Source organism: Eriocheir sinensis, unplaced genomic scaffold (assembly GCF_024679095.1).
Source record: "Eriocheir sinensis breed Jianghai 21 unplaced genomic scaffold, ASM2467909v1 Scaffold463, whole genome shotgun sequence".
Lineage (NCBI taxonomy): Eukaryota > Metazoa > Arthropoda > Malacostraca > Decapoda > Varunidae > Eriocheir > Eriocheir sinensis.
This window is the reverse complement of record NW_026111791.1, coordinates 1-12,500: the sequence shown is the minus strand read 5'-3', so window position 1 is coordinate 12,500 and position 12,500 is coordinate 1. Positions and strand designations below refer to the sequence as shown.

The window sequence follows — 12,500 nt, the reverse complement described above, 5'->3', positions numbered from 1 at the left end:
TTACTATACCTCCGTCGCTCGCGTCCTGGACTCAACAATTTATTTGACATGAATGTGGAGGTGTTCTGGTTAATGTCTGGACAGGGTGAGGCCCTCTGCCGAACCACGCTTGTAAACATAAGAACATAAGAACATAGTAAAACTGCAAGATGCCGGGTGGATTACATAGGCAGCTCCAGAATCCCCCCCACTACTAACGGTGGGTGAGGTGTAGTTACATGGGTTACAGGTAGAGGCTTGATCCTCGTTATACCGGCGGTACCCAGGCACGCACCCAGCACCCCGTCACCTTACTGCACCCACACCTCACTGCCACCTGTCGTCCTCGTCCATGTAGCTATCCAGTCTACTCTTAAAACAAGCTATCGTCCCTGCACTAACTATGTGATTGCTGAGTCTATTCCATTCCCCCACAACCCTATTACTACACCAATGCTTGCCTATATCTCTCCTAAATCTATATTTTTCTAATTTAAATCCATTAATGCGAGTTCTATTCTGCTGGCTAGTTTTCAGTACTTTACTTATATCGCCTTTGTTGTAACCCTTGACCCATTTGAATACTTCTTTCAGATCTCCCCGCACTCTTCGTCTCTCTAGTGAATGTAACTTTAGATGTTTCAGCCTATCTTGATATGGGAGGTTCCTCAGTCCCTGAATCATCTTGGTCATCCTCCTCTGAACTGATTCTAGCAAGTTGATGTCCATTCTGTAGTGTGGGCACCAACACTGGACAGCATAATCTAAGTGTGGCCTAACTAACGCTAAATAGAGTCTGAGGATGACCTCTAACTGCAATGCATTAGTTCACCTCTGTAAGTACCTGCACGACACTGCCTCGATGACTGAGCGGGCCTGTAAGTACCTGCACGACACTGCCTCGATGACTGAGCGGGCCTGTAAGTACCTGCACGACACTGCCTCGATGACTGAGCGGGCCTGTAAGTACCTGCACGACACTGCCTCGATGACTGAGCGGGACTGTAAGTACCTTCACGACACTTCCTCTATGACTGAGCGGGCCTGTAAGTACCTGCACGACACTGCCTCGATGACTGAGCGGGCCTGTAAGTACCTGCACGACACTGCCTTATGCACTAAACTGCTCTGTAAGTATGGACACGACTTTGTCTTATTTCTCAGCTGCTTCGGTGAAACTTTTGCTGCTTCCTTAGTCATTCCGTGGTGGAGTGGTTAGCGTGTATAGCTACAAATTCACGGGCATGGGTTCGAATCCCGGCCCGGGCAGTTGGCGTGCAACTCAACCACATGTTCATCATCTCTTTCCAGCTGGTCGATAAACGGATAGCTGGGGAAACCTGGGGAAGCTAAACTGTGGTAACCCGGGTGTCACAAACTGTCGCTAAATAGGCTTCCTCGAGGCTCGGCGTTCAGCCTCGTCTCCGCCAGTTCTCCCCTTCCCGGATGCTGTCCATACCCAAGGCCTCGTCCGCCCTCGCATGATGTATGCACCTCATATAAGGGGGGGCTCCGCTCACACAACCCTCTTGGACAAAGTACAGTGAAAGGCTCTTCGTCTCATCAACTCCCCTCTTACTGACAGTCTTCTATCTCTTAAATTCTGACTGACGCATTGTTGCCTCAATTTCTCTCTCTTACCGATATTTTTCTGCTAGCTGCTCTTCAGAGCTTGCCAACTGCATGCCTCCTCCTCGTTGTGCGTCCCCGTTGCATACGCCTTTTTACTCCTTCTCATCCCTATTATGTCCCAATCCCGTGTCCCGGCCTCCCAGTGTGTCTTTTCAAGCAGTATTTTTCTTAGTGAACGAACCGTTGCCAGAGTCACGGCTGCTTCCAAAGTGTGTGTGTATCTCCACCTTTTTGAGGAGGTTTGGGCAGGCAGTGTTTGCTGGACCGGTGCAGTTGTCGAGGTTATGTAATGTTAAGTAACAGACAATGTGGGTTTTAAAAGAAAATAGCCATTACACACTTTATTGACCAAATTGCTACAAGATCAGGGAAACAGAGAATTTACAATAATTAGTATTTTTCTTGGTGATAAAAACCCTTTTGATACCCAAGATCATGAAATACTGCTGAGGAAATTACAACATTGTGGTTTACAGAATCCTGAAAAGTCTGTTCAGGAGTTGTGTAAACGATACGAGTGAGTGCGTCGTAAACACTGGTGTGATGGTAACAACATCTGCTGAAAGCCCTCAAGGGTGCCTCAAGGTTACATTAGGCCTTCTTTTATTTAGCTTATATCTCTATGACACTGTCGATAACAAACAGGAAAATCACTCTGCATATGTTGATGGCACCAGCATCATCCGCGCTGGGTCTGACATTCCTTTGTCAAAAATATAAATAAAAAAATGAATAAATTCAGACGCGGAGCTCAAATTAGTATGCACCCGGCTACTGACAAAGGGCCTGCAATGTACGTAAAGCACATCAACTGACTTTTGCATGTAATCCACAATGTAATGTTCACTTCAGTGCAGAAACATGCAGTCACGGCACACCGAGACCCAGCTCTGTTAACCACCATGGGATATGTGTTGACATGAATCAGTGTAGCGTAACCTCTCTAAATCCTCGGCCATGCTACACAGACTTAAGCATTGCCACCATGTGGAACTGTCTCTAAATGTACAAAAGACGCATTAACTGTTATTTGCAGGTAACAAACAATGTAATGGCCGTTCCAATATAGATATATGATGTCAAAGCACACACATAAATGATAATTACCGTGGAATATATATTGACCTAACTCAAAATGCATCACCCACACTTCAAGTAACACCACCAAAGCCTCAGCGATACTAGACAGAGGAAAACATTTGCTGACATGTGAACAGTGTTAACACTACGCCATGGGGTGCTGTGCCCATACCCACACTGCTGGCCTGTAGTGTGGGGCATTGATAACATGGGAACAGTGTTAACACCACGCCATGGGGTGCTGTGCCCATACCCACACTGCTGGCCCGTAGTGTGGGGCATTGATAACATGGGAACAGTGTTAACACCACGCCATGGGGTGCGGATTGAACTCTCCGAACACTTATAAGACACTGGCAGCAAGTGTGACATGGAACAGCTCTACAGTCACACCCTGAACCACCATGTGTTCCCGCACCGCAAGGGGGAGGCTCCGCAAGGAAAGAAAGGAAGGAGCCTGCAGAGCACCTCCCGACGAGGAGGAAAGTGGAAGTGGATCCAAAGACATAATGAGAGCACGGAGGGAAAGCCGCCCCGATCCTCCCCTTTTAAAGGCGTCTGTGTCCTGGAAGGTACACACACAGGCGAGGAGAGGCTGTTCCAGAGCGAGGGGAAGGAGCGACTGGAGACGCTGGCTAACCCTTGCATGAGGGACTGGGACAGCAGAAGGGTGAGCCAGAGCAGGAAAGCTTGTGCAGCGAGGCCGCGGGAGTATTGGGCAGAGCGTCACGTGTTTCATATATCCCGTGTCTGCACCTCAGTAACAGGGCACTGATGAGCTCATTAGCGTGATTATATTTGTAAATATATACAGAAAGAGAGGTGGGGAGAGAGAGAGAGAGAGAGAGAGAGAGAGAGAGAGAGAGAGAGAGAGAGAGAGAGAGAGAGAGAGAGAGAGAGAGAGAGAGAGAGAGAGAGAGAGAGAGAGAGAGAGAGAGAGAGAGAGAGAGAGAGAGAGAGAGAGAGAGAGAGAGAGAGAGAGAGAGAGAGAGAGAGAGAGAGAGAGAGAGAGAGAGAGAGAGAGAGAGAGAGAGAGAATCAAGGCGGTGCTATACAAAACCTTACAAACACTTAATCCAGACTAACACAACACAACATTATGGGCACACACGACCTATTTTTTCTCAACATTCCTTACTCTCAAAGTCCACGGTATTCTTGCCCGTCCCTTAGTAACAAACTTTCTTCCTTTCCTGTATCTCATTCTCTTCCCGCCGTCTTTTCACGCCCTTTTGCTCCTCCTCCAAGTGTTCCTCCAGGCAGCGCACGATGAGATGAGCGCCTTCTCCAAATTTCTCACCCTCGAATTCTCCCCCAAAGTATGCAGAGATTCTGCCTTGCGACAGCTTTCCCCGCACCTCATCGGGAACAGCACACAGCTGTCTAAAAATGGCTATCAGAGCCTTAGTGCAATAGCGAGCATCCTGCTCAGTGGCAACCTGCTCTTGTTTTGCAAGCCAATCAAAGAAAGCGTTTTTATAGCAGAACCCTGTGGGTACTGCTATTCTCCACTCCCGATTTACAAACCAGGTGCAGTGGCGCTTCTCGGCCTGTGGCATCCACGGCTCGGCCTTGAGGCAGGAAAGCAGAACTTTCCCCATTATGAAGACACGCCGTTGGCTGTCGGACAGTCCCTTCAGCACCTCTGCCTCTGTCAGGGCAAAACTGCAACGCCACGAGCCGTCAGCAGTATTGCTGACATGGAATGTTTCGGGTGTGCTTGTCATGAGCTCTGGCTCTGTTATTTTGTCATGCCATGGCAGCTCCAGTACGGGCACGAGGTCCACGCCGACCAGGAGGAGGGGATACTCCTTCCCCTGCCAGGCCAGGGCGAGGACAGCGCCCACCTGCGTGCTGCTCAGGCCGGGCGGAACGAAGCTCAGCCTTTTATCCTGCAGTGTGTGCTCTGCGAGACACGTCTGCAGGAGAAGGAACAGCTTGTCCATCAGGTTGTTCCCCTGAAGACCCGGCGCGTCGGCCACCACTGACAGTGTTTTTGTTCCTTTTCCTTTCGACAACACTTCCGGCGTCTCTAATATTTCGACCTCGACGTCCTTTCCCGTGAAGAGAACGTTGACGTCGAACTCGTCGGGGCAGTATATTTTTGACCCATCTTCTGAGCTGCCCACCAGCCTTACCTTGCCGCTGTATAGGGTGTCTTCCTCAGCAGTCTTCTTAATGATGGTCTGCAGCTCCTTCATCACTGCCGCCTTCACCTCGCGGGCCTCGCCACCGGAAAAATCCACACGAACATCATGAGCCTTCTTCCACAGCTCCTGGACTCTGATGGCCTTCATGAGCTTGCACGTGACTCGCTCTGGGTCGTGGCGGTCAATAGGCGACAGGGAGTTGCGTTCCTTCCAGCCAAGCTTCTCGTAGCTCTTGAGATAGGCGTCATAGTTGCGGCTTACCTTGTTGGCGGTGGTGCCCGCACGGCAGCGGAGTTTATGCGCCTCGTGTAGTGCCAGCAGCTGCTCGGTGCTCTTGTGGCCGAACATGGCGGCCAGGTGGCGGGGCGTCTGGTCGTATCTGTCAGAGAATAGAGACAAATGATGGGGGAGCTCACAGGTCACCGCGATACCTCGCGCCATGACGCCACACTTGTTAACTAGGCAAGTTATTATTGACGGCAAATTTACATCAAATAAGGCAGCCCAAGAGCAAACAAGCAACCTATCGCCACGACGGGGGCGTAGTCATATCTCCTACGCATCCACAATAACTGGAGCGCTGCCATATTTCCTACACATAGTCCGTCATCTTTCCTTCACAAAACATGCATCCAGAACAATTCCTGCACAAAAGCTGAGCACCCAGCGGACCTCCTACACAAAGCGGTGCCTCCGCCCGTGACTGTACAGTTATCGTGTCGTATCTCCTACCGAGTTATATACAAAAGTACAGTGCAAACGAATGCGAAGTTTTTGCAGAGGTAACACAGTTGCGTTATGCAAGAAGGAGTAACAAAGGCTGGAGAGTATTAGCAACATAGGTATATCAAATGAAACTGTAAAACACGTTAGAATTGGTTTTCGTGAGCACATTCATTTCAAAGGAACTGTTTGAATGAATAACTCAAGCCTGCCATGAATGATAATACGACGAGAGGGACATTTCACAGGGTTATAATGTGCTGCTGCCACGAGGGTAGCCATGCAAGCTGCAGAGGCGGCAACGTGTCGGCATGGCGGAAGAACCGCTGTCCACGACCGCACTGGAGCACAAGATAGAAGTAACATTTGCAATACGCCAACAGATAGGAAAGCGACCTTGCCGAATTTGAATTTTGAAAATGACGGACAGTTTGGGAGCTAGGAGCTTACTAATAATTTTGAAAAAATAGCGGGAAAAAGCCAGGAGGATCAGTACCTCCATATGAATCTAAATCATTTATAAGCTTTTCAACCTCAGATGATCGGAAAGCAAATGGTCATTGTAGGTTCAAGAAAACAAGTACTGGGTAATGTAACCTCGGCGTTACTCTGCTTGCTCTTAAACACGGAGGAGAACATGTTAGCTTTTACAGCAGGATCATCAGCAACGGAGCCATCATCCTTACACAGAGGAGGAAGAGAAGACTCTCTTCCAAACAAGGACTGTTTTAAAGCAGTCCACCATTTGTGTGGCTGAGTGGTACCAGTGATTTCAAGCAGAACATGGATGAGCGATTCAACGGGACATGATGCAAGAAAAAACTATTCCATTCAGTCTTACCAAAATCTTGGCAGACCCCATCAACATCAATACGCGATTTGAGAAATACCTTACGTGATGTGGTAATATCTGGCACAGGAAAGTGAGTCTGAATTCTGCCTGAGAGTGTAGAATGGTCAGAAGTACCTTTAGGAAGAACTACATCACCTTCATCCACCCGAGGGGCATCTGTCAGCACGAGATCAAGACGGTTCCCCGAGACGTGAGTGGGGACTGATACAAGCTGATCACAGCCAGTAAGATTAGCGAAATCTAGTGCAGCTTTGCCAGCTTGATCAGTGGGAGACAATGACAACAGCCATTCTTTGTGATGGACATTAAAATCACCAAGAAACACGAACGAGGCTTTCCTGTCAGATTCCTGGATATTTTCTACGGCTGTAAGCAGACAATCATACATACTATTATCTGAGCTCCAATTACGATTTAAACTAAAAACAAGAAAATTATTAAAACGGCAAGAAATCTTAACAGTCATGATCTCATGACAACCACATTCATGGCAGGAAAGACGATGAGCATTAAAACAAGAGCATATACACACACACACACACACATTCCTTGAGCTCTGGGCAAAGATTTACGTCTAAGTGAAAATAGCTTGTGTTAAAACCAGGAATAATAAGTTCAGACACATGCCATCTATCTAGACACATACTGGAAACAAGAGTTTCAGAGCAACATATTCTGTCATAATTGGCTGTGGAAAAAGAGAGGTCATATAAATTAGCTTTCGAGCCACGAACATTGGAGCAAAGAATTCTGGCATGCATATTGGCAGGACCGGGGTTAGAACGAACGTCACCGGACATAATGACTAGAACACGAGATGAAATGAATAAAACAATAACAGAAACAAAAAATATTTAATAAAAGGTGAAATAACAATAAACCCCGGAGATTCTTAGCACCCTCTGGCCATTTAAGGCCTGCCGGGGACTGAGGGCCATGACCAAAAGACTGCCCATATAAAAAAAATACACCAAAACTACATGTTAACAGTGGTGACTTAACCCGATAGCAGCAGGGATCATGTTTCTTAATGGTCCCTCTAAGCGAGAAAAATGAGAAAAAATCATCCCTCACACAAACCATTTCATAATATATATCAAAGCATTTGTGATCAGATTATGTATCATCTATTTTGGGAGTTTATATCATGGCACAAATTTGGCCCGTCGCTGCTACACTGTAAAGCCACAAATTTGGCCTGTCGCTGCCACCGGGTTAATAATACGCGAAAGACCTCCAAGCACTTGGGGGCTGAGAGACTGACAGTGGTGAGGAAGGCCGCACCACTGTAGATCCAGCCTCGTGAAAGAAAGAAAGAAGATAATCAGGGAAAGGAAAAGAAAAGAGCAGCTCGGGGAGGCTGAGGACGCTGCACACCTCATCCAGAAAGATTTGCCCCTACTGCCTCTCTTCTGTCCCCTCTCTAACCTGAATCCTCAACGTAGGCAAAAAAATATTACATAATATAACTTCATCACGTGACCCGCCACTTTTCTGCTCCACGCTACGAAGGTTTGTGAACCTTTACAAGATCTCGATGGACAGACACATGAACAGACTGCACCGCCTTATCCAGTGAACCTCCCGATGGTTTCAGCTCCTCTACCGGTGCCTCCATGGCCATCACCAAAACGTCCAGTGACTAAGTAAGAACTGCTGCATCAGCTGAGAAAAACAGACCAGTATCCTACTACTGCCACTACATGCTCCACGATGACGCGGCACCATAGCAGCCTAATATCCAGCCCCTGCACGTGTTGAAGAGGGATGGGGAAGGACGCAGCGCTGCCTCACACCCGTGCCACTACATGCTCCACGATGACGCGGCACCATAGCAGCCTAATACCCAGCCCCTGCACGTGTTGAAGAGGGATTGGGAAGGACGCAGCGCTGCCTCACGCCCGTGCTAATAGGAAGGAAGCTTCCCTCACACCTCTCAGCACCATCACTCCCACAGTGCAGGGCAGTCATTTGGCTAAGACTCTTGGCATGAATCTTTTGAACTTGTAGGAGGTCTTAGACTGCCACACGGTGCACTGAGTTGAACGTATTCTTGAAATCGACATACCAATCAATAACACATCGCATAATTCTCACTCCCATAGTACAGGCAAGTCAACAGGCTAACAGTCATTCCTAGCGAGGCAGGAAAATAAGCCTCAACTATTCTTTGTCGAAAGTTGCGTTCGTCTGAACCGAGACTGATCAGATCTCTTCCACTTCAACAACTGGTTGCGAGTCTATATGAGGAACGAAAGGCCAAACACCTTTCCTGGCACACTGAGCAGTGTAATGCCGCCGTGAATGCTTCGTTCATAACGTTCCCCTTTATTCTTTCCAAATAGGGACGATCAGCAACCTCTTAGCCTACTTTTTTCTACACTTTTTTTTGTTGTTGTTGCCCATGAGCTGCCTCCTCTCCCTTAAAAAAAAGTAAATATATAAAGGGGCTACCCAAAAGTTGAGGTTGCCCACAGGGTGGGAGACAATCCCGAGTCGCACACAATGTTCGTCGATTGATCCTGCCATGAAGTACTCTGGATGGACAGGGGCCTGCACGGGAGCCTGTTCGGAGGGACCCCGGGGTTACCATCAGAGGGTAGGCGAGGCGACCCCCCGCTCCCGGCGTATTGATTGATCAATTGTTTTGGCCCACCCCAAGCACTGGGAATGGGGGGCTGGACTGAGTAGAGGCCTTGAGCAGGGACATGCCACCCCTGAGAGGGTAAATTAATCGCCCGCCTACCCAAACAGTGTTGCTAATAAAATCTCTGTTCTTTGCTCCTTACTTTGGTTATGCTGTCGGCAGCCATTTTGTCTTCTCTTTATTAATTTTTACTTCCTAGCAGTCCTGCTAAGTACTGGGTGAGAAAGGGTTGGCTGACTGAAAGGTTTAATGCATTCATTCACGTACACATTTAGTATTCAGAAAGGCAATGGAGAAAGTACATTAAAAATAACTATCTTGCCAGTGGGTCCCCTTGTTCATTCAGTGGTAGGGATGGGCAGATCCGTTAATTTGAGTACCGGGAGTACAGAAAACTAAGGTACCGTTAATACCGGTACCATTGCTGGTACCGCAGAGTATTTTTTTTCCTACGACGTCTGATGAAATTTATTAAATTTTCCGTAGAAAACTCTCTCTCTCTCTCTCTCTCTTCGTTTCACGAATGTAGACAGGTCGAAATTGTTTATGATCGATGACGCTTTGCGAACGAGGAACAATGGCATAAAACGAAAATGTAGATAAGTAAATTCTGACTGCACCAAATTTTTTCTTCACCAACATTCTAGTGCGAGAATGGAATAAGCTACCACCGTCAGTGGTCCAGTGTAACACGAGTGACCTTTAAAAAACGCTCGCCCGTCTAATTCCTTGAACTTAATATTAGCTAGAGTTGAAATGCAATGTTCTTGAGCCATCTAATTAATGTAGACTCAATTAGGTTTATGACAGACCACCTAGTCTTAACCATGGGGTCTTGTGGTCTGATTTTCTATGTAAATCATGTAACTCTCTCTCTCTCTCTCTCTCATAATTAGAGATCTGAGGGCATAATTAGAGACAAAAGTGTGAGTTACCTTGACAGCCACTCATTATTTGGGGACTCACAACATGGCTTCCGCAACAAAAGATCCTGCCTATCAAATCTATTAACCTTTTATAACGACCTCTTCACTGTTTATAACGTAACCAAATCACTGGACGTAGTCTATCTTGATTTCCAGAAAGCGTTTGATAAAGTCCCGCATCATAAATTACTTTACAAATTAAAGCAAATAGGTATTGACGGTCAGGTAAACCAATGGATTGCGAATTGGTTGAGCAACAGACAACAAAGAGTAGTGATTGACGGATTTAACTCAGAGTGGGCGCCGGTCACTAGTGGCGTCCCTCAGGGCTCGGTTCTTGGCCCAGTGCTCTTCATTATTTACATCAACGACGTGGATGTTGAACTCACAACCGCATTAGTAAATTTGCAGACGACACAAAGATTGGTAACTCGGTTCTCACTGACAAAGACAGGCAAAGCCTCCAAGAGGATTTGCACAAAATTTCAGCTTTGTCGGATAGATGGGAGATGCCCTTTAACGTAGACAAGTGCCAGGTCCTTCAAGTTGGAACGAGGAATAAGAAGTTTGATTACGAAATGCGCGGCGTTAAACTCAAAAGCGTTCAATGCGTCAAGGACTTGGGGGTCAAAAGAGCGTCAAACCTCAAATTATCAAATCAATGCATCGATGCAGCAAATAAAGCGAAAAGAATGTTGTGCTTCATTAAAAGTAAATTTTTATTTAAGAATAAAGATGTAATACTCCTGCCTACAATAGTTTAGTCAGACCCCACTTGGAATATGCGGTACAGTTTTGGTCTCCCACCATGCAAAGGATATTGCTAAATTAGAAGGTGTTCAGCGTCGGGCAACGAAAATTATCCTTCCTTGCGCAACAAATCCACGAAGAAAGGCTTTCACCCTCAACATGTTCTCTTGAGAAACGTCGCCCGAGGAAAATTGATCGAATGTTTTAAAATACTTAATGGTTTCACGAATGTAGACAGATCAACATTGTTTATGATCGATGACACTTTGCGCACGAGGAACAATGGCGTAAAACTCAGATGTAGACAAGTAAATTCAGACTGCACCAAATTTTCTTCACCAACGTTGTAGGGCGAGAATGGAATAAGCTCCCACCATCAGTGGTCCAGTGTAACACGATTGACTCCTTCAAAAATAAGCTCGACCGTCACTTCCTTCCAACTTAATATCAACTAGAGTAAAAGTGCAACGTTTTTGGAGTCTTCTGATTAATGTAAAATCACTTAGGTTTAAGGACAGACCACCAAGTCTGGACCATGGGGTCTGTGTGGTCTGATTTTCTATGTAAATGTAAATAATCTCCACTTCTCTCTCTCTCTCTCTCCACTTAATAAAGGAATGTTTAATTTTTCCATAGAAATTAGTATATATAAAGTGACTATGGATGGATTCATATATATATATATATATATATATATATATATATATATATATATATATATATATATATATATATATATATATATATATATATATATATATATATGTTTAATTTTCCATAGAAATTAGTATATATAAAGTGACTATGGATGGATTCATATATATATATATATATATATATATATATATATATATATATATATATATATATATATATATATATATATATATATATATATATATATAATATATGTGTATATATATATATATATATATATATATATATATATATATACATATATATATATATATATATATATATATATATATATATATATATATATATATATAGACAGCTCAAGGGCGAAAAGAAAAAAGAAAAAAGGCCTGCTACTCACTGCTCCCTGAACAGAGGTTAAAGGAGTGTCCAAAATCAGAGGTTAATTTCTGGAGGAGAGGTAGTCTGATACACTCTTCTTGAAAGAGGTCAAGTCATAGGCAGGAGGAAATGCAGACGTAGGAAGGCTGTTCCAGAGTTTACCAGCGTAAGGGATGAAAGAGTGAAGATGCTGGTTAACTCCTGCATAAGGGGTTTGGCCAGTATAGGCATGAGCTAGAATAGAAAGTCGAGTGCAGCGGGGCTGTGGGAGGGGGGGAGGCATGCAGTTAGCAAGTTCAGAAGAGCAGTCAGCGTGAAAATATCGATAGAAGATAGAAAGAGAGGCAACATGGCGGCGGAATATAAGAGGTAGAAGACTGTCAGTAAGAGGAGGAGAGCTGACGAAGAGCCTTAGATGCCACTCTGTCCATGAGAGTCGTGTGAGTGGAGCTCCCATTAACATGAGATGCATACTCCATACGAGGGCGTGACATGGCCCCTGTATAAGTGGACAGCAACTGTGCAGGGGAGAAGAACTGGCGGAGACGGCACAGAACGCCCAGCCTCGAGGAAGCTGATTTAGTAAGAGATGAGATATGAAGTTTCCAGTTAAGATTTTGAGTTAAGGATAGACTGAGGATGTTTAGTGTTGAGGAAGGTGATAGCTGGGTGTTGTCAAAGAATAGGGATAGTTGTTTGGAAGATTGTGTCGAGTGGATAGG

At 45.6% G+C, this 12,500-nt stretch overlaps 1 protein-coding gene across 1 annotated transcript; it reads right to left on the bottom strand.

Moving 5' to 3' along the window:
* Positions 1 to 3,678: 3,678 nt before the first annotated feature.
* On the bottom strand, positions 3,679 to 6,027 carry LOC126992438 (uncharacterized). Its single transcript, XM_050851189.1, has one exon. It carries the CDS (start codon positions 5,280 to 5,282, stop codon positions 3,861 to 3,863), a length of 1,422 nt encoding a protein of 473 aa, XP_050707146.1. The 5' UTR covers positions 5,283 to 6,027; the 3' UTR covers positions 3,679 to 3,860.
* Between the last annotated feature and the right edge of the window lie 6,473 nt (positions 6,028 to 12,500).